The sequence below is a fragment of the Cryptomeria japonica genome, chromosome 4, assembly GCF_030272615.1.
Source record: "Cryptomeria japonica chromosome 4, Sugi_1.0, whole genome shotgun sequence".
Taxonomy (NCBI): domain Eukaryota; kingdom Viridiplantae; phylum Streptophyta; class Pinopsida; order Cupressales; family Cupressaceae; genus Cryptomeria; species Cryptomeria japonica.
In genome coordinates, this window is record NC_081408.1 from 353,054,958 (window position 1) to 353,079,070 (window position 24,113).

The following is a 24,113-nucleotide window of genomic DNA, read 5'->3' on the forward strand; positions in this document are numbered from 1 at the left end:
ACTTTTGTGGAATATGTTTTGAATTTCATTGAGCCCATCATGAGCAGGATAAGGTATGTTGTTATTGATTGCCTATGTTTAAGTGAAATTTATGATGTCATGGACTCTATGGTGGAGAAAAGAAGAACAATAATAGACAACAAGGAACATGACCCAAAGAAGACATTTTTTACAATTGTGGAAAAGAATAACATTGATTGTTGAAACAAGATGATCACCCCTTTACATCTCTTAGCATTTATTTTTTCACCAAAGCATTATAGCAAAGAGATACTTTCATTGCCAAGGAGGGTGGCTCTATATAGAGATGGGGAAGTTGCTACTGGCTATAAGGCTGCGTTTATAAAGATATATACAGATGAAGAATTCCAAAGTATTGTCTTGAGAAAGTTTGGCCAATTCATAGCTTCAAAAAATTGTGATGTTTTTCTCGTTTAGACAAATAGGAAAAGTGCTGATGAATGGTGGTATCTACATGGTCAAGGATCCATTTTCTTGCAGCTTCTTGCAATTAAAATTCTCTCCCAAGAATGTATCTTTTCATATTTTATTTTTCTTGTTTTTCAGTCAATGCTATCATGCTATTAGCTATATATTATATTTAGTAATATTATATTTTTATTATTTATGAAGTTTTGATTCTTGAATTATAAAATTAAATACAAAATGTTGTATGCAAACTCAACAGGTTGCAAGTTCTTCAGCTGAGCAGAATTGGAGTTTATACTCCATCCACTCAGTCAAGCACAACTGTTTGGATGCAGAAAAAGTAGAGGATTTGGCCTACATACACTCCAACCTTCATCTCTTGTCAGATAAGAAACTTGAATACAATGAGGGTGATACGTAGGAGGTATTTTCCATAGCAAGTCAAACTATGATATTGCTATCAAGTCAACTGTGTAGGTTTTTGAGTCAAACTCATTGACCCATGTTTCATGAGTAATGGTTCACAAGAATCCATCTCTCATGAGACAGGGATCTAACCCTTGAGTGTACTGATTTAGATGCTACAGTTGCACAACTTTACTAGGTCTCTATATATGAGGTAGCTTTTGCACTTGACACAACTAGTGGGAATGGCAATCCAATTCATTGTGATTCAAATAAAATTGAACCAAATGTTGACCTTGATGCTTTTGATGAAGAATATGAATATTAAATATCAAAGAGGGGTAAAGTTGATCTTGGGTTACACCTCCATTATGCAATTGAGGCCAATCAAAAGAAAGTTGCTTAGAAGGATGATGGTGGTTCTGGTGTGGGTGGAAGAGTGGTTGGTTGTAGTGGCAATGACTATGAGGTTCGATCTTTCCTTGGTTTACTGATTCTTAAGGACGGAAGATCCCTTTTCATGATAGATTAGGATGTGTGGGTGCGCTTTGCTTTTCCTTTTTCTAGTCAGGAAGTAAGTTTTCAAATTTATTTATTTATTTATTTTTCTATTTTTGGACTGTTTTGGAAGTGCTGCTTGGGTGGGGTAGTTTTATTGTTCCTCTGTTGTTTGTATGATTTAATGTGGTGTGCAGAGGCAGTTTTAGAAACTTATTTTATCTGCCCTTTTCTTTAATATGTTTATATTAGTATTATGAATTTATAGGTGAGGCCCCCAATAAAATCCTCAATTAAAAGTAAAAACTATTATTTCAACTATGTAAGTATTAATCTCATGCTATTCTACCCTAAATATCAACTTTTTCTGTATCCATGTAGGAATATCTGTTATTATTGGACTTTTGATATTTAACAATATGACAATGCTTACACATGCTAGATCTCTGGAATAAAAAAAAACTAAGTTGTGGTATACAACTGGAACGCTGTCACCGATCCAAGCTGTGACTTTCGAGACAAATAATTAATTTATACAGAAAACAATGAAACATTAGCTCAGGCACACAACTAAATGTTCGACACAATATCGTATAGTTGCGCACACACTATATTTCATGTACTTCTTACCATAATTGGAAGTTATTTGCTTACTGTGGCTGATTGTGAGAGGATATGCTATAATAGTCATGCAATTCAAAATTAGACTAGCAGATTAGTCCTCTATTCTATGTGCTATATTACTCGTGATGCATTACTTGTAGATTGTGTGGGCTATGGCAAACTGTAAAGTCTATCTAGGGTAATGTCATGCCCCCACCTAAGTAGTACTGTTAACTTTACATCAATCAACAGAAAAAGTGTCTTATTCATAAGACATCAAAATTTCTAATCCATAGAAGGCAGCGATTAGAGTAAAGAACAGCAATACATTATCAACAGCGATAATTAATATGTAAACAAACAAGCGCTCATATTATAAACAACAATTAATGAATCCAGTGATTAAAATGTTCAGAGATCTTTAAGCAGCAATTAAGAAATGGATGAGGCAGCGATTGATCTTGAAAAGACATCATTAAGGATCGGTTTGGAAGAGGCATGATTAAGAAAGGATATGACCCTTCTAAAGGGACAACAACTTCCAAAGGTCGCCTTCATTCAAAGGGACTAAGGATATAAAACATAGAAGACTGCGTTGGAGAAGGGGAGAAGGCAAGCAATAAAAAGGCAAAAATGGTACTCATAGAAAGGAGATCAGTTACAAGTCAGCAGCAAACAAGCATATAAATTGACCAGATCAGAAACTACTACATATTGCACATCATAGCAATCTTATTTCTTATGGTATGCAAGATCATGATGAATAGATAATCTATCAATATTTTATGATGGCATATATGACTTCTATATATCGTTTATTATATGAAGTAATCATATATGACTTATATATATTGTTTATTATATGAAGTAATCATTTATTTATTGCAATCTCCTATAAACCATTATTTAAGGATTAGGGAGGACCTCAATAAGGTCAGCAGGTGTGTCTTTCCCTTCTAAGTGGCCCACCTCTTGTCGAATGGACAAGAGTTCCTACCACTTGGGGCCAAGAGGTCGAGTATGGATACTCCGCACTCTTGGGCTTAGTCGTCGTGAAGTTAGGGTGTCTTATTGAGAAGTAATGATTAGAAGAGCAGGTGCATCTTCCCCTTCTAAGTAGACCACCTCATGCTGGATGGACAAGAGTTCCTGCCACTTGGGGCCAAGAGGTTGAGTATGGATACTTTGTGCTTTTTGGGCTTACATGTGGTGAAGTTAGGGCACCCTAACATGCTTCCTCTCCAATCCCTATTATGGTGGATTATTGGAATGAAATTGCTGATTCTTATCTTCTTAAATGATTCATTCAATTAGATTGAAATAATTAATAATGCATATGCATTTATATGTTACGCTAACCCTTATTGAAATATTGAAAGCATAGTTTTAAAACTCGTGGACTCGCCACAGACTCGCCATAGACTTGCGAGTCCATGGGAGCCACGAGTCGACTCGCCAAGGACTCGCGAGGCGAGTCCATCTGAAAGACTCGCGAGTCTTTTGCATGGACTCGTGAGTCTTTCAGATGGACTCGTGCGACCCAAAAAAAAAGTCACGCAAGCTTTAAAATTGAGTTTAACATGTGAAAAAATTTGGTCTCTCCGTCAGGATTCATATATGGAATATAACATTTAAGTATAAGAGACATTTTATACTTTAAGTTATATTCCATATATACTGTCAGGATGTTTGAGAGTGGTTTCGGACCTCCAGGAGTTATAATACAAATTCTAGTTTTTGGAGGATTCTTCAATTTTCCAGACTTAGTCAAATTTCAGGATCCTTCGGTGATGCCCCTTGACCCCAACTTGGGGGCCCTGCCCCCAAACCCCCGTCGAAAAATATAGGGGGAAATTGTGCCGATGGAAGTAGGGAAAATTTAACCTCTGAGTCTAATTAGGCTCCATATAAAAGCATAATTAGCATTGAAGAAATCTTGGTATTATACATTTTAGAGTTGAAAGTTTGAAACTATGAGTATGTGACATGTGTAATGTTTCAATTATGGCTCTTATGTTCTCTAAATGCATTAATTTCTTTATGTTTTTTTGTAAAACTACGGTTTTTTTTTTGCCGAGTCCTTGCCGAGTCTTTCACGAGTCCGAGTCCGAGTCCAAATTTTTGATTTGCCGAGTCCGTGGCGAGTCTGAGTTTTTCAACTATGATTGAAAGAATTCTAAGTTACCTAACATGATTGTAGGACCCATTCTAGGGTTTTATCTTGCTAGAGACATATTTATTGGTGAAGTTAAAGTTCTAACTATATTACACCTCTTGTTTAATCGAACTTGTGATTCTAGGGAAAAATCTAGGGTAATCCCAAAAGGGAACATTATAGGAAATAAGTTTGGGTCCATAACATGTCAAAACAAATGTGATTTCCAGAGTGAAAGCCAAATGCCAATGAACTTAATGTATTTTCTTTAAGCACAATATGTTCCTTCTAGGATGGAACAAAGATAATTACAATGTTTTTAATTTTTATACATTGGTAGGTATACAACTTACTTTCTTATAATTGGGAAAGGTTTACATTTATTGTGATGCATCATATGATGTAGAAGTTTAAATTTCATTTTGTCTTTTGAGCCTTTTAAATTCTTGATTGTGTTACAAAAGTAAAAACATATGGTAGTATTTACAAAAGCACTGATTCTAAACTAATAATTCTTGTATCGTCTAATTTTGCTTCAGAATTTCTAACTGGTTATGAAAGATATTTAGCTACTAGTAATTATTAATCAGTAGTATTGCACTTGCCTTTCCACAGGATCTTGGATAATATATAAACTACCAAATGGCTTAATACAAAATCTAGCTGCATATGAATTCACTTCAGCTAATGATGCTCAAGAGCGCGATCCAAAGGACTGGTAGGTTACCCTGTAAACTTATTATTTAAAACTTACATTTGGATGAGATTCTTGCATTTTTAGGCATATTGATATCATGTTTTTCTGAAAGACTTCAAAACATCTTCTGGTCATATCTCTGACAGTTCATTTAGTTTTGTATTTAAAACTTATTTTTGTGTGATCTTTTTCTCATAGAAATGTTTTGACAGGCATGTCATTTTCAGTGTACTTGAAGTATTTGTGAGAGCAGTAGTGAAATGTCCCTCGCTAATTCTGCTGTCAAATCACTGATTTCTAACCTTAGGAATTTTGTCAAACAATTGCCTTATGAAATCTGGACTTGCTGATTGGTGATTCTTTGTGGGTATTTTCAATGAAGATAATGATAGTATGCATTCAGTGGACTCAAATGAATTAAGGATGTAATACAAGGTATATGTAATGCAATAAGATCGCTGATGTGCACCTGCAACCAAGGGACATTAATGCAAATACTTGGCAAGCAACCTACTTAAGCAAATAAACACCTATAGCAAGGAAGCATTTTAACAAACAAATCATATGTAGCTCCAAACTCTTTTATAGCAGCATTTTAAACTGATTACAACGATTGAAAATGCATAGGCATTATTGCAAATAGTTGGCATGCAATACTTTCATACCCGGATTTCAATGTCAATGACTGCAGGTCTGAAAACTATTATGACAGCAAATTCTGGAAGTGCAAACCAGTAATCAAAGTCCCCAATAAATATTCTCCAATAAGTATGCCATCTGCACTTGACAAACTTTAATCATTGCTTGATATAAACCCCACGTGCCAAGAGGAAGGTACTGTAGCGTCACTGTACACGAGTACTGTAGCGTCACTGTTCATGGGTACTGCTGCAGCACATCAAACCCTTGTAAAACCTTTGAAAATTTTCACCAATATGCACAATGGTGATTCCTGAATGGAACCAATCAATTACAGGCAATCCTCAGCTGGTATCTGACAACCTCAAAATGCACAACTTTGAAGTAGCTATGCTCTCCAAAGAAAACAATGACAGAAACCCTGGTCTCTTCTCCAACTTGCAGCAACAAAAGCACATATGATCGATAATCCTCATTTGTATTTTTGTTGAGTCTTTTATACCTCCAAGAAAGGGCTCGATTTCCCATAATTGAGCTTTTTAATACCATTAAATTATAATGAGCATTTAATGTTTAATATATAATTCATTAACGTGAGCACCCATTATGCAGTCATATTCATATTGACTTTTAACATTTTTAAATGCACCCCTCAATACTTAGTCAATATGAATTATTATAATATGCCATTAATATTACACCATTAATAATAATTATTATTAAAGCATTACTTTAATAATAATTATAATGTCATTACTTTGAAAATAAGTGGCATTAATCAATACCGCTGACACCATAGGCTATTGCACTGCGTACCTTGTCCAACTGGATGCCTTACTAAGAATAGTAAGGTCAACCTCTATCAATTCACTGACTTATTATAAATTGTAAGCTCATGCAAATGAAGCCGTAAACTCCTGAATATTGCCACCACCAAATCAACCAATGAACTGGAGAAAATAATCACTGCCAACTGCCTCTTGAAGAGCTCATGTATGCCCAAAATGGACCCTCTAATCCACCATACTAGCCTACGAGGGTCAAATGATAGGCTAGTCCTCTGAACTCAAGTGCTGACTGAGAAGGGGACATTACAGTCTGCCCTCCCCAAAATTGCTTGTCCCCAAGCAATCCCAACTCTGTATGCTGTAAAATGTCTTCTCTCTCCCAAATAGCATCCTCTACCGACAAATCTCTCCACTTAATCAAATATTCCTTGAGGACTCTGGTCTGTAGCTGACACTCTCTAGAATCAATGATAGCCTTAGGTATTAATATCAACTTCGCCTCATTGCCAAGGGGTGGTAGAGCTGAAGATGGAATAATATTATGTCCCAATGCCTTCTTGAGGAGAGACAAATGGAAAACATTATGCACCGTAGCATCTGCCAGTAGCTCTAGCTTGTAAGCCACCTTTCCTACACGTCTGATAACCCTGAAAAGTCCATAGTAATGTGGCTTGAGCTTCTCGGTGCCACTCTTCCTAAGAGTGGACTGGCGGTATGGCTGCAGCATCAGGTACACCATCTCACCAACATCAAACAATTGCTCAACTCTCTTCTGATCTGCATATTGTTTTTGCTGATTTTGTGCCTTTTGTATATTCTCCTTCAATGACCTTATGTTGTCTTGGCTCTCCTGAAGGAGATCTCTAGCACTAGGCACCCTGCTATCAGTCAGCAACAAATCCAAAAAGTTGGGCACATAATATCCATATAGCGCCATGAATGGTGTCATCCGGATGGACATGTGGTGAGTGGTGTTATAACAGGACTCACATAAGTGCAAGCACTTCACCCACACTCTCTGTTGCCCTGCCATATAGTTGAGGAGGTATCCTTCCACCCATTTATTAACATTTTCTATTTGTCTGTCAGTCTGCGGGTGGTAGCTTGTGCTCGGAGTAAGCTCAGTCCCACTAAGTCTGAACAACTCCTGCCAAAAATTGCTTATAAATCTGCTATCACTATTGTTGACAATACTCTGAGGTAAGACATGAAGTCTGAATACCTCTTGAAAGAAAAGATACAACTTGAACCACAGTGTATGTGGTAGAGATAGGAAACTTGAACCATAGTGTATGTGGTAGAGATAGGAAAGAAGTGGGCAAACTTCGTAAGCCGATCAACAACCACATAAATACAATCTCTGCTATGGACTTTAGGTAAGCCCGTGATGAAGTCCATAGATAGACATTCCCACTTCTTGTCTGGAATGGGAAGTGGTTGAAGAAGTCCTACAGGAAATGTATTCTCCCGTTTGTTCTGCTGAGAAATAGGACACTCTCTGATATACTGAAGAACATCAGACTTGAGACCTTTCCATGTAAAACGCTCTCCAATCTGCCTATGTCTTATAGTACCCGGGATGTCCTGCCATAGGAGTATCATGAAAGACCCTCAATACCTTGTTCTTCATCTCTGAACCTGGTACAAGAAATATCCTCCCCTTGTAAATGATGAGCTCATTTACAATCGAGTACCTGCTGCCCTGCACTGTACCATCCATGATGCTAGAAGCCCAAGGGTCGCTAGCATATTCTGCTGCAATCAAATGTCTCCAATCCTCAGTAATCTCAACTAAGGAGCCCAAATGTGGCCTGCGAGACAACGCCTCCACATCTATATTGTAATGTCCTCTTCTCCCTAGCACCTAGACATTCGTGGAGTTTGGCCTATTACTTGATCCTCGTAGGGCAAGGGCTTGTTTAGAGGGTCACTTGGGCAATTGCTTGTGGCTTCACATTCCACTCTTATATGATTTTTGGTGAGATAATGTGTTCTCACATACGGTGTCACGTATGTTGTCAATTGCACTTTATATTATAATGATATTTTAATTATCTAAAGTGCAATTAAATAATAAAGTCACTTAAATGATATTATTATTTTAAGGGGAATCTTCTAGAAGTTCAATTAAATGTTATTTTATTTCTTCTAGAAGGAGGCCAACCTCTTGAAAGAAAAGAATAAATAGAGGGGGCAGCCTCATTGTTGGGCATCCAGGAATTGATATTCGCATTGTTGAGTTTTGTGGAGCCAAAGGTTTCTGTAGATCATTTCAGTTATTGGGAACGATAACTCTCATTGATAGCATAACTGAGGGAGTGAAGGATCTCTTGAAGGGTTGCATTTGCGGAGGTGATACCTCAGTCATCTCATGAGTGCTTAATTTGTGGCCAAAGGCCAACTTGCTAAGGTTTGATTTTGGAGGAATGAAATGGAGACATTTTGGTGTAGAAATCTTCATTGATTGTGCTACATAAATGCTGATTACACCTTCTAGCTCACCGAGTTTATTCTCAATCATTTTCAGACTTGCCACGGCTGAGGGAAACTCATGATTTTGTTCATAGAAACCCACATTGGCATCGACTTCACCCCCTAATTGGAGCACTCCACTCCTAATGTGGCATTGATGGTTTTTGAAGCAAGAAAGGGAACTTAAAGGCTGCAAATTATTTATTCTGATCTGAAACATACCAGAACAGGGGTGGCTAGGGAGGGAGTTCGATTTGGCCTTGGAGGGTCTCTTTCTCATTGACTACTGCTTGCTTCTTCACACTCCAGCATTGAGCGATCTTCTTACGAGGTTCTTGCTTTCATTTGGTCATAAATTGCATTACCAATAGAGTTGTTGGTATAGCTGCCTTAGCTGGTAATTTATAAATTCTGAGTATAGGAGTGTGCATGTATTTGCAAGCTTTGAGCTTGATGGTTGTAATAAGGATTGCATTAAATAAAGAAATCAGTTGTGAGCTCTGTATATGCTGCAATAAGTCTTGTTTCCAATCTGAGGTTGCATGCTATATGTTTGACAAAATGTCAACTAGCTGAATATGATGATTGTATGCATTCATTGTTAGTAAATTTACTCTCAGTTCATTGCATTACATTTATATGTTCAATCAAAGCAAAATAAAAACTACATCAGCATCAATAACACACAGAGTTATGCAAAATCTTCCCAGTGTCAATAACACGCAAGGTTATCAGTCTGAAATGCAGAACAACAAGTCTAATGCTTGTATGTGAATTGTTTGATATAAAACCTTGGCCAAAAACATCAAGGAAGCAATCAGATTTTAATAACAATAGGTTTTAAGGTGAAGGATAACTGTTTGACAATATTCCGTGAAGTCAAAATTAGATATATTCAGTAATATTACAGCAAGGGATATTACATATATTGTGTTTCCCTTTGACATAGGCGATGTCAAAATCATACACTTGCAGCTTACTCACCCATTTTTGCTGACAGTCATTAAGATCTCGCTGCCCAAGGAAATGGTTCAGGCTGTTATGATCTTTTTTGATGCAAAATTTGCTACCCACTAAGTTTTGCTTGAACTTAGCCAATGCGTGCATAATGGCTAACATTTCCTTGTCGTAGATATTGTAGCTCCTCTCAGGCCCCCTCAATTTTCTACTCTCGAAAGCAATGGGGTGCTTCTCTTGCATAAGTACTGCACCAATACCATCACCGGATGCATCGCATTGAAGCCCAAATGGTCTAGTAAAATCTGGTACAACAAGTACAGGACATGTAGTCTTTAGATGTTTGAACTTCTCAAAACACTGTTGTGCTTGATGAGTCCAAATGAAAGCCTTCTTATTCATCAAGTTTGTAAGTGGCGTTGCCTGCTGAGAAAAACCCTTGACGAAGCGTCTATAAAATCCACATAAACCCATGAACCCCTTGAGTTGAGTGAGTTTCTCTGGAGTAAGCCACTCTATGATAGCCCGAACTATATCCGGAGCCATACGAACACGTACAACACTGATAATGTGTCCAAGATATAGTAACTTTGTCAAATCAAGTGCACACTTGGACTCCTTGGCATACAAGGACTCCCTCTCCAAAATGCCCAACACTGTATCCAGATGTGCTAAGTGTTCCTGCCATATCCTGCTATAGACCAAAATTTGATCAATGAACACGAGGACAAATCTCCTCAGCTGGTGTTGGAAAACCCAATTCATGGTAGACTGAAATGTGGCAGGGGCATTGGTTAAGCCGAATAGCATAACTAAGAACTTAAAATGACCACAGTGGCAACGAAAAGCCGTCTTCTCTATATCTTTCTCCCTCATCTGAATCTGGTGATATCCTGATCTCAAGTCAATCTTAGAGAAGAAGCAAGCACCATGTAAGTCATCTATCAGCTCATCGATGCGTGGAATAAGGTATCGGTTCTTGATGGTCCTCATATTTAAGGCACGGTAATATATACACATGCGAAGAGTTCCATCTTTTTCTTTACCAATACCACTGATGAAGCAAAAGGAGACTTACTTGGACGAATATGACCCATTTCCAGCAACTACTTAATAGTTTTCTCAATTTCATTTTTCATTCTTTTTGGATGCCTATATGGTGTGATCATGATGGGTTTGGCACCCTCCTCCAACTCTATAATGTGCTTAATACCCCTATCAGGTGGTCTACCTGGAGGAATGGGACCAAACACCTTAGCGTGTTTAGTCATCAAATCTTGTATGTCAGGTGGATAATCTACCTTTTGCTGGTCCAACTATTCATGCATCATGTGGCACTCTGCTGCCCTATCCACCATGTCATGGAGGATTAACCTCTCCATCCTCCTAAAAGAGATCATTTGAAAACCCATATCAGATATTGCCTTTAGAACATGTCTTTTGCCATTGGCTTCAAAACTCATTTCCATTTGCTTCAAGTTAAGAGTGAACTCTTTAATAGAATGTAGCCGAGTCATACCAAGTACTACATCCATGTCTCCCATATTAACCACATAGAAATCTGCCCTGAAATCATAATCACTAAGGTGCATGAGAAGATCTGGAATCATTTTACTGCAGGAGAGTGAGTAACCATCAGCTGCTCTAACCTTGACCCCTTCGAAATCTTGAGTCTGAATCCCATGCAATGCCACCAACTTCTCATCGATAAAGTTGTGCCTAGCACTTGTATCAAGGAGAGTGATAACCTGCTGACCTGCCAATACACCATGCATCTTGAAAGTTCCCTCTTGCTGTATGGAAGAGATATGCATAACTGGCCCCTTATCTTCTGCTTCAATTTCTAACAATTTTGAAGCCCTTTCTGTCTCATACTTCTCATGATCAGATTGCTGGTCTGAAAGATTAGAATTATCCTCATGTGCATAAACCCACTCCATTTGTTTAGCCTTGGCTTTAGGCCTCAACGAACATTCATGATCGGAAGTGTAAGGAGCCTTGCACCAAAACACAACTTTTTCCTCCTCAATTCATTCATACTTTGTTGAATTTTTCCCATGGGAAATTTATTCTTAGTCCGATTTTTCTGATTTCTTAGGAAAGAATTTGTTATCCTTGTTGGGAGAGAAAAACTTTGGTGGAAACTTGCTTTTAGGTGTAGCAAGTTCCATACTACGAGCCTTTTTCATGGCCTCCTATAAGGTGGGTGGATCAAATGCCTTGATCCAACCTCTTAGAGGCTCCAACAATTCCTCTGTAAATAAAATGATTAGCATCTTCTCAGAAATGCTAGGCACCATCGCTGCAAGTCTCTGAAACTCACGAATATATGTCTCCAACCTACCCACCTGTCTAATAAGCTAAGCTAACTCTCTGAAATTTATACTCAGGATCCTTGTGATCAAATCGCTCTATCAATCTGTCAGTAAACTCTTGGTATGTAGTAATGAGGTTATACTAAAGAGTAAGCATGCTGTGGTGCCACCAGTCATGCACTAATCCATCTAAGCACAGTGTGGCAAACTTGATGGCCTCATCCTCTTGCATAGGTTCCAATGACAAATAGTTGTCCAATTTCTGGACCCATGATCTAGTAGTGCATTTATCACTGCCATCAAAATGTGGCAAGGAAACCTTGCCCACTACACGCTGAAAATCATGTGTTGCCTGTGGCACCTGATGTGCTCTATGCTCCACCCTGCTTGCACCACCCCTAGGTCTCTTCTGATCTAGAAATTGATTAAAGGTCCATAATCTCAGGGGCTAAAGTCATGTACTCTGCAAAGTGTCTAGTGACATCTCCTATAGTAAGAACCTGTGGATCTGGCACCTATACCAGTGGCTTTGCTTGTGCCTGTGCCTCCTCGCTAGGAAGGAAAGTAGGCTTATTGGGCCTAAACACAGAACCCATAGAAGATGTAGACTACTGAATCACCACTCTTGGCTGCTCTACACCTCATGTCCCACTTAACTATCTATTGATGTGTTTTTTATGCACATGCGAACACAGAATAAAATACCAAGGTATCTAATCCTCTCTTGAACAAAGTTTCCCCGAATGCTGAAGATTTTGCCTAAGGATCAATCTAGGCAACTCCAAGGTTCTTATATGTAGGGTCTTTACGTGTGGATACGCTCTTGTGGTATGATGTGATTATGCTGGAATCACAAGGGGACTTACGTTTGAATGTCTGAGCGTTTAATCTGCTGGAACTTGAATCCTAATTACTAATCGGGGAGAAAAAAGAAATAGCAAAAGGTGAAGGGCTCATAAAGTCTACTCTAAGACCTAGAATGCAAGAAGATAGATGAATGACTAGTTAGAGTCCTACTGGGCTAGGTCTCACCATCAAATTGAACAATTCAACACTAGCTCAATGCGATCTTCTAAGGGATGCTTCGAATATGTTCAAATCGTTACACCATTTGATACTGATCACCATTCAAGTTAATGCATGAACAATAGACGCGTAACAACTCGAGATTAAGCTCATTCAATGCCAGTTGACCAAGCAAGGCGCCCTTACAATCAGCAAGAGGCTAGTGGTTTGGACTAGGCGAATTCCACGCGAGTGGATTCAGTAACTTCCTTCATTCAATCTAATTATTTACCATCTAAGAATGAAGATTCAACAAGAGACCATGCATATTGCAAAGAAACAACACACTTCACCATAACTTCAATGAAAAATGGAGTTCATTTAATATCAAGGCAACAATTCCTTGCCTTCTCTTCCTAATCTACTCTAATTGCTATTCTATTCACTATTCTAGCTACTAACTCTTAGCTATTAACTATTAACCTTTACAAATGAAGAGCCATAGCTTTATATAGGGAGCGCTTTACAATCCAATGGCTCTGATTGATTTACAATCAATGGCTAGGATTACAAGATAGAAAACGTTAATTAGGGTTTGTTACAACAAACTCCTTTAGCCAATGAGAAAATTATATTCAAAATTTGAGAACCAATAGGAAGTAGGGGTAGGTGCCTCGAAGTTTGTGTCATCACTGGTGAGTCAGGTACATTGAATCTGGACATGATGAGGTGGAGTTATCTGACTGAAGGAATAGTGACTGGGATGCCACCTTGTCTGGTACTTGCTCGTATCTCTTTTGATACTCAATTTGGTGATGCTGAGAAGCTAACTCTGGTTAACTCTTCTGAAACTATCTGCTTCTTCAACGTACCCTTGCACTGACCTCGGTGATCCTCCTTCATTTTTGATGTACTCGATGAATGATGTACCTCCTTGACTCCCATGTGTTTGATGAAGCCTCCTTCCCGGTCAAGTCACTCCTCCTCTGGCAGCTCATATCACTTTGAAGTTTTATAAGATCTTTCTTTTGATATCTTTTGGTTTCTCCATGTGGTAGAATGAAGATCTTGAGGATAGCTTGCAACTCCTTGAACACTTGAAGTCTTCCAACACTTTAGAAGCACCTTGAGTCCTCCTATATGCATTTGAGGTGTCTTTGATGATGATAGAACTTGAATAGGTCGCCATTGTCTGTTCTTCCTTCTAGCCCGGTCTTGTTGATCTGCAAAACAAACAAAAGATGATTAATACATGACATATTCATTCTAACATAGCATTTCTTACCTTAAATATCCAACAAGAAGGCATTAGGATGAAATTCGCTCTAGATGGTCTCCAAGGACATGACCTATAAAATGCGCTCTGGATCCTCTCCAAGGACAGGCCCGCCCTATAATGAGATTTTCGCTCTGGATCCTCTCTAGGGACAAGACCTATAATACAATTCGCTTCGGACCCTTTGGAAGAGTCAGGAGCGAAATTTGCATTTTAGCTCAAATTGTATCATCTCATTACCTCAAATCAGTTTTCAAGGGCAAGTACACATCGATCCTTTCCCAACCATTCTCTAGGAACCAAGATCTTGGTCTCAACAAGGAGCAAAATAGAGGTTTAAGGAAATTTCACTCTGGACTCTTTGGAAGGGTCAGGAGTGAAATTTGCATTTGCACTCAACCTTTCATCATTTCCTTGAACTTTTCTCCTAGGCTAGGCCTTTGGGTCCTCCCCCCTATACTATCAAGCTCATCTACCTCCAAAGTGATGTCCATTTCAACGTTTTTGGCAAGAAATTAGGCTATCCTAAGGATTTCGCTCTAGACCCTTTGGAAGGTTCAGGAGCGAAATTTGCATTTTAGGCCCAAATCCTCCACCTTCTCACCTCTCAATTGCTTCCAAGGCATGATGACATCCTAGCTAAGACTCCAAGGTACAAAATTAGTCCAAATTTGAAGCAAAGGGAGGATTCTATGAAATTCGCTTTGGATCTCTTGGAAGGGTCAAGAGCGAATTTTGTCTTTTAACCTCAAATCCATCATTTCCTTCACTTCCATTCAGTTCTTAAGGCAAGTATATATCCATCCCCCCTCAACCATGTCCTAGGAACAAAACTTTGATTTGAACCAGGAGGAAATATGTGTTTTTAGGAGAATTCGCTCTGGACCCTTTGGAAGGGTCAGGAGTGAAATTCTTCCTCTGCTCAGTTCATCTTCCATTCATCCTTTCTTTGCCTTGAATTTCACTTACTACACCTCCTCTTATCACCATCAAGCCAATTCACTATCAAAACAAGGCTCCCTTAGTGCACTAGTTGAAATTGAGAGTCTTCTTGGAATTTCGCTTTGGACCCTTTGGAAGGGTTAGGAGTGAAATTTACATTTTGCTCTATTTTCCTTCACAAAACTCCATTTCTCATCCTTTAATCATCAGAAACAAGTCTTTTGCCTTCAAAAAATGCTTGGGAATTGACTAGTTCATAGGTTGGAGCAGGCTATAATGCTTCATGGAGAAATTCGCTCTGGACCCTTTGGAAGGGTTAGGAGCGAATTTTCTCTTTTTGGCTCAATTCTCATCCTTTTTCACATAGCTTTGCTTTAATCTTGATCTTCGATCCTTTTCTCTGCCATGCATGACTACCATTCAACGTCCCTAGTGAAGAAATAAGCCATTTGGAGGATTTCGCTCTGGACACTTTGGAAGGGTCAGGAGCTTAAAACAAATTTTGCTCTGGACCCATTAGAAGGGTCAGGAGCGAAATTTGCAATTATGTTCAAATCCTTAACTTTTTATCACTTCACTTTGTTTCACACATCAATACTCTCTCAACTATGCCATAGGGATAAGGTTTATGAGGCAAATTTGGACCAAGAAGGGAGATATAAGGAAATTCGCTCTGGACCCTTTGGAAGGGTCGGGAGCGAAATTGAGGAATTAGTCTTAAATACCTTCCAAACACTCAATCTTCACATCATTTTCAAGTCTAGACTTGATCATTAGGCATTTTCCAAGGATAAATAGGTCAGTTTCATATCAATCAATGCCTAGAACTTTATCATTCATCAACTGGACCAATCTCAAAACCCTCAAAGGGAAAATCCTTGATGATACTCACCCACAAACCTTCATTCACTTCCTTAACTCAAAGACATAGGTCTAAAAAGGCAAGACTCCTAGCAGGATATAAGGACTTCCTCAAACGCGATCAAGACTTAACCTAGAAACAAGAGCAAAGCTTGACCTAGAGAAGGTCTTCAAAGAGACCCTGACCTGGACCACTTACTGACGCACCTCAACTCAAGTAGACCCTGCTATCCTAATGATCTTTCTGGCAACTCTCCGATGCAAAGGCTAATAGCCAAGAACCTAAAAGATCAAGAAAACTAATTCTAGAAAGAAAAAAGCAGGGATCCCCATTTACAATGGGGTGATGTGTTAATACGTCACAACACTATCCCTGCTGGAAGGTTTGTTGCGGTGGAGTAAACTGTCTCATGGTGCCCATTAGCTGAGACATCATGTCCATCATATTATCAAACCGCCTCTTGGCCTCTGTATCAGGACTAATTGAACGTGCACGGCTCTTATCTCTTTCAGCCATGATACCTATCACACTGTCACTATCACTACTGTTGTTGCAAGATGAACTTTTATGGATTCCTAGAACACTTGAAGCTGTTTCACCTTCACCAAAAATTGGAGGCTGCCAATGACTTGCACCTCTGGTATAAACTACAAACTCTTCACCCTCACTCATGAAATGCTATGAAATCACAGGCTGGCAGGAAACCACTCTGATACCATTGAAATGTCCCTTGCTAATTCTGCCCTCAAATCATTGATTTCTACGCTTAGGAATTTTGTCAAAAAATTGTCTTGCGAAATCTGAACTTGCTGATTGGGGATTCTTTTTGGGTATTTTCAATTAAGTTAATGATAGTATGCATTCAATGGACTCAAATGAACGTATGCAAATGACTGAAATTAATTTAGGATGTAATACAAGGTATATATAATGCAATAAGATCGCTGATGCGCACCCATAGCCAAGGTACATTAATGCGAATACTTGGGAAGCAACCTACCTAAGCAAATAAACACGTACAGCAAGGAAGTATTTTAACAAACAAATCATATGTAGCTCCAAACTCTTTTATTGTAGCATTTTAAACTGATTACAACGATTGAAAATGCATAGGCATTATTGCAAATAATTGGCATGCAATACTTTCATACCCGGATTTCAATGTCATTGACTGCAGGTCTGAAAACTTTAATGACAGCAAATTTTGGAAGTGCAAACCAGTATTCATAGTCCCCAATAAATATTCTCCAATAAGTATCCCATCTGCACTTGACAAACTTTAATCATTGCTTGATATAAACCCCACGTGCCAAGAGGAAGGTACTGTAGCAATTACTGTTGATGGGTATTGTAGCGTCACTACACACAAGTACTGTAGCATCACTGTTCATGGGTACTTCTGCAGCACATCAAATCCTTGTAAAACCTTCGAAAACTTTCACCAATATGCACAATGTTGATTCCTGAATGGAACCAATCCATTACAGGCAATCCTCAGCTGGTATCTCACAAACTCAGAATGCATAACTTCTAAGCAGCTACGCTCTACAAAGCGAACAATGGCAGAAACCCTGGTCTCTTCTCCAACTTGCAGCAACAAAAGTACATATGATCGATAGTTCTCATTTGTTTTTTTTTTGAGTCTTTTATACCTCCAAGAAAGGGCACGATTTCCCATAATTGAGTTTTTTGATAACATTAAATTATAATGAGCATTTAATGTTTAATATATAATTCATTAAAGTGAGCTGTAAATGTAAATAGACTGTTATTACTTTCTGAGCAATCAGAATTCTGAGACAACTAGTTTAAAAGTTTTAGCGTAGGATATAAGGAATGTAAAACCAATTTTAATAGTCTTATCGATTTGCCTCTGTAGATGAAAAGCAAACGATTATATTTACTACCGATCACAGTATTGTTTTCTCCTATCAAAATTATCTTATTCAATGGAGAGGGTAGCGCATATATATCTTTTGTTTCCATTGGATCGTGCCTCCACAGGGGGTCGTGATCTTATGTGGAACCACGTGGTTCCACATAGGGTCGTGACCCTTGTGTGGAGCCACGATCCTTCTACACCGGCGATCATTTCCTTAAGTAAGCTCAACGATGCATTAACTAATCATAGCATCGCAATTTTGTTAGTTAGTACTAACTAAATTTAATCTTAATTAAATTGCAAATGACAGACTTAGTTTCTGTGCGCTGATAAAAATAAGGAGATAGATTTATTTTCCTGAGTGTTATGACTGAGACTATAATTAACACTCCCTCTTAGTCTTAGGAGTATAGACCTAAAACTTAATTGAGCTCACCACTAATCTCATGCGAATTACATCACCTAGGTGTGAAGTATCATCGTGTGATACTCAGGATATACTCGCTTTGATATCCAATTTTAAGTATCAGCCTGTGATACTAAGGATATACTCACTTTGATATCCCTGTTATAGTATGTGCACTGACATTAATCCGCTTACATAATGTCTACTATAACTTATCATATTATTGATATTCAAATTGTCTGATTTTTCAGTTTATATGATCTTTCAAACATTTATAAGATCGTCACCTTACAATGTTAAAATACAAGTGTTCATTAACTAAAGAATCGTCATCCTTTAGGAGTGAACACAGGGAAAGGTTACATACTTCATATACTCAAATATTTGACCAAGAAGTTTACATAAATTTTAGACATCAATTACATTTTAACCATACCAAGATGCCTCCTAAAGTGATCAATTTTCACTCTTGCTAGGGGTTTGGTGAGAATGTCAGCTATCTGATCTCCTGTATTGACATATTCCAGTCTTATTACCTTTCTCTCTGTCATGTCTCTTACATAGTGATATGGGATCTCAATGTGCTTGGATCTATCATGAAAAACTGGATTCACTGAAAGTTTAATGCAGCTCTGATTGTCACAATGAATGATAGTAGGCTTCAGACTTTCACCAAACAGTCCTACTATCAATTTCCTCAACCATACAGCTTCCTTAGCTGCCATGGATGCAACTATATATTCAGCCTCTGTGGAGCTTTGAGCTACGGAAGATTGTTTTCTGCAGATCCAAGATACCATAGTTGACCCTAAGTTGAAACAGCATCTTGAAGTGCTCTTCCTGTCTATCACGCTTCCAGCCCAGTCTGAATTAGAGTATCCATGTAGGTTCAATGCAGTGTGTTCATAATGCAGTCCATAGTCCAAGGTACCTTGTAGATATCTCAATATATGCTTTACTGCAACCAAATGTATTTCTTTGGGTTCAACCATGTGTTGGCTGAGTGCATTTACTGCATAACATATATCAGGTCTGGTATTGACTAGGTACATTAATGATCCAATAATCTGTCTGTATAATGTTGGATCTGAAAATTTGGAATCTGCTATAGCTTCTTTTAGTTTATGTAGGTTTGTTTCCATAGGAGATGACATTGGCTTACAATTCATCATTCCAAATCTCTTCAGAATGTCCATGGTGTATTTACCTTGATTTAGATAAATACCATCTGGTTTTTGCCATACTTCTAATCCAAGGAAATAATGGAGTACACCTAAGTCCTTCATCTCAAACTCTGAAGCTAGTTCTTGTTTGCATTTTGCAATGAGATGATCTTCGCTTGTAATTAATAAGTCATCTACATATAATATGAGTATCAACATTTCACCTTTGATTATTTTGAAATACAGATTTGGATCAGCAATGTTTTTAGAGAAACCTATCTCTAATAAGTAACTGTCAATTCTTTCGTACCATGCTTTGGGAGCTTGTTTTAATCCATACAGTGCTTTCTCTAACTTGCATACATGTGTTTTAGCATTATTTACCTCAAATCCCTCAGGTTGCTCTAGATATACTTCTTCTTCAATTGTTCCATTCAAAAATGCAGTTTTTACATCCATTTGATGAACTTTCCATCCTTTAGATGCTGCTATAGCCAGGATTGTTCAGACAGAAGTGTATCGTGCAACAGGTGCAAATGTTTCTTCATAGTCAATTCCTTCCTTCTGAGAGAAGCCTCGAGCAACAAATCTTGCCTTATGTTTTTCTATACTGCCATCAGCAGCATGCTTAATTTTAAAGAGCCATTTAGAAGATACAACTGATTTTCCTTTAGGTCTAGGCACAATTTTCCACACATCATTCTTTAAGATAGATTGATATTCCTCTATCATGGCATCCTTCCATACTTGTTGTTTAAGAGCCTCTCTGGCACTTGAAGGTTCAGCATTTAAGAGGTCTGTCGTTAGAGTAACATAGCTAGAAAACTTTGAAGGTCTTTTGCTTTCTCTAACTGTTCCTCTAGGTGCTGCAAAGGATTCTGCTTCCTGTACTGTTTTAGTGGCCCATAGTGGTCTCTTCCTGGGATTCTTTGTTGTAGTGTTCTCAAGTTCCAAGGTGTTATCCTCAGGATGCTCCCTCTGAGTTTCAGAAAGAGAATCTTCTTCCAAATTAATGGAATTAGTTGGGATTTCAGGTGTGATGGAACTCCTTGTTTTGTTAATAGCTATATCTTCCTCAAATATGACATCTCTGCTTAATTCTATTTGTCTTTGACCAGGGATGAATATTCGGTAGGCTTTAGATGTTTCACTATATCCTACAAAAATCCCTTTCTATCCAGTAGGTTCTAATTTAGTTCTTTTCTCCTTAGGTACATGAATATAAACAGGACATCCAAATATTTTGAGATGGCTAATATCAGGTTTAATTCCAGTAAAGACTTCTTCAGGAGTTTTGTCACCAATATGAGAGTGAGGACATCTGTTTTGAATGTATACAGCGGTATTAGTGGCTTCTCCCCAAAGTGCAGTTTCTAGGTTTTGATCTAACAACATAGCTCTTGCCGCTTCTACTATTGTTCTATTTTTTCTTTCAGCAACCCCGTTTTGTTGAGGATTGTAGGGTACAGTGAACTCCCTCTTAATCCCAGCATCTTTACAAAACTCTTTAAATACTTTTGATGTGTATTCCCTACCATTGTCAATCCTAAGAGTTTTGATTTTACTACTAGAGTAATTTTCTGTAATAGATTTGAACTCTTTAAATTTCCTAAGAATATCTTCAGATTCTTTACTTTTAAGGAAATAAATCCAAGTTTTCCTAGAAAAATCGTCTACAAAGATTACATAGTATAATGTGTTTCCTAGTGATGGTTCAGACATAGGCCCACATAAGTCAGAGTGAACTAGTTCTAGCACTCCTTTAGTTTTTCTAGAATTGTAGGGAAAGAGCTTTTAGTGTTTTTTCCTAGTGCACATCCTTTACAAACATTTGAATGAATTGGCTTTAGTTTAGGTAGTCCTGTGACTAATTTCTCCATAGAGGGTAGAGCACGAAAATGTAAGTGCCCTAGTCTTCTATGCCAAATTTCTGCTTGATCTATGACTTCATGAAGTAAGGTTTGATTTGGTTCATTACACAATTCATATAGGTGCCCTTGTCTGTAACCAATCACTTGTGCTCTTTTGAAGGTGGCTGTTTTTGGCCATGCCATTACCTTTCCTTCTATGAATGAGACTCTATATTCGTCGTCCTCAAGTGCAAAGATAGAGACTAAGTTCCTTTTGATGCCTAGTACAAATAGTACCCCGGTGAGTTGGATTGAGATTCCAGACTTCAGTCTTATTGTACATGTCTCGACACCTTTTACAGGATGTGCAGAGTCATCCCCTATTGTTACCTCTTCATTTGATCCCTTTTCCATTGAGTCTAGTAATTCTCTGAATCCGGTGACATGTCTTGACGATCCACTGTCTATCACCTAAGTGTTAGACTTGTTTGAAGCTTGATTTGATAGTGCTGAATATAATACAAACTTCTCAGATTCAAGTTCTGTGTTCCTCTCTACTTTGGCGAATGATGCCTGCTGTTTTACTTTGTCAGGACAATTAAATGACATATGTCCGTACTGATCACATCTATGACATTGGATTTTTGACATGTCTTTCTTATGAAAGCTTTTCCCATGATGGGATTTTCTCTTCGTGCCTTTCTTACGGGAGTTGGTATTCAAAATGTGGAGGTCCTCATCTTTAGTTTTGTGATTTCCCCCTTTCATTTGCCTTGATTCTTCAAGGAGATAGTCATCCCTTAGTCGATCAAATTCTGTGAATTTATCCCTTGCATTTATGCCTTGTTTGAATGATTCCCAGGATTCAGGTAATCCGTCTAGGGTAATCATTGATAGTTCTTGCTTCTCGACATGATAATCAAGTTTTTGCAGTTGATCTCTGAGTGAACCTATCCTCATGAAGTATGAGTTTATTGTTTCACCTTTATTTATACTTATGTGGTTCAGCTGTCTTTTTAGAGCTAGGGTTTTGCTCGAATTGTTTATTTCATACCTCCTTTCAAGGGTTTTGAACATTTCATATGCGTTGTCATATTTTAATATAAGTGGTATTATATGATCCCTTACTGCATCTATCATGATTTTTACAGCTTTATCATTTCCCTCATTCCATACAGTTTTCTCAAGTTCGTCTTCAGGTTCGGGCTTGTCTTCTTTTATGAATTTGATTACTTTGTTCTCTTTTAACACTTTCATAATTTTGACTTTCCAAGCCACAAAATTTGCTACTCCTTCGAGTCTATCCTCGAATCTGATTGTGTTCGCCATTTTAGAACTCTTCAATTTTGTAAACTTCACTTTCAGTCTATTCGGATCTTAAGTAGTTTGGCTCTGATACCATGTAAATGTAAATAGACTATTATTACTTTCTGAGCAATCAGAATTCTAAGACAACTAGTTTAAAAGTTTTAGCGTAGGATATAAGGAATGTAAAACCGATTTTAATAGTCTTATTGATTTGCCTCTGTAGATGAAAAGCAAACGATTATATTTACTACTGATCACAGTATTATTTTCTCCTATCAAAATTATCTTATTCAACGGAGAGGGTAGCGCATATATATCTTTTGTTTCCATTGGATCGTGCCTCCACAGGGGGTCGCGATCCTATGTGGAACCACGTGGTTCCACATAGGGTCGTGACCCCTGTGTGGAGCCACGATCCTTCTACACCGGCGATCATTTCCTTAAGTAAGCTCAATGATGCATTAACTAATCATAGCATAGCAATTTTGCTAGTTAATACTAACTAAATTTAATCTTAATTAAATCGCAAATGACAGACTTAGTTTCTGTGTGTTGATAAAAATAAGGAGATAGATTTATTTTCCTGAGTGTTATGATTGAGACTATAATTAACATGAGCGCCCATTATGAAGTCATATTCATATTGACTTTTAATGTTATGAAATGCACCCCCCAATACTTAGTCAATATGAATTATTATAATATGCCATTTTTATATTACACCATTAATAATAATTATTAAAGCAATACTTTAATAATAATTATAATGTCATAACTCCGAAAATAAATGGCAGTAATCAATACCGCTGACACCATAGGCTAATCCACTGCGTACCCTGTTCGACTGGATGCCTTACTAAGAATAGTAAGGTCAACCTCTATCAACCCACTGACTTACTATAAATAGTAAGTTCATGCAAATGAAGCCGTAAACTCTTGAATAATGCCAGCACCAAATCAACCAATGAACTGGAGAGAATAATCATTGCCAACTACCTCCTAAAGAGCTCATGAATGCCCAAAATGGACCCTCTAATCCACTGTACTAGCCTACGAGGGTCAAATGATAGGTTAGTCGTCTGAACTCAAGTGTTCACTGAGAAGGGGACATTACCGTCCGCCCTCCCTCAAATTGCTTGTCCCCAAGCAATCTGAACTCTGGATGTTGTAAAATATCGTCGCTCTCCCAAGTAACATCCTCTACTGGCAAATCTCTCCACTTAAACAAATATTCACTGATGACTCTGGTCCGTAGCCGATGCTCTATGGAATGAATGATAGCCTTAGGTACTAATATCAACTTCCCCTCATCGTCAAATATAGTTAAGTATTTCTTATACTTTAAGTTATATTTCATGTATATATTGGCAGAATGTTTGAGAGTGGTTTTAGATCTCTAGGAGTTATAATGCAAATTCTAGGTTTTTAGAAGATTTTATAAATTTTCAGACAGTCAAATTT

At 37.9% G+C, this 24,113-nt stretch overlaps 1 protein-coding gene across 2 annotated transcripts in view; it reads left to right on the top strand.

The window, feature by feature from the left end:
- LOC131063638 (peptide-N(4)-(N-acetyl-beta-glucosaminyl)asparagine amidase) overlaps positions 1–24,113 on the top strand; it is a 200,048-nt gene that overhangs the window by 134,216 nt on the left and 41,719 nt on the right. For both annotated transcript variants that reach the window (XM_057997528.2, XM_057997529.2), the window contains one exon: positions 4,706–4,808. In XM_057997528.2, the coding sequence (XP_057853511.1) occupies positions 4,706–4,808 (103 nt within the window). The remainder of the gene's footprint in view (positions 1–4,705; positions 4,809–24,113) is intronic.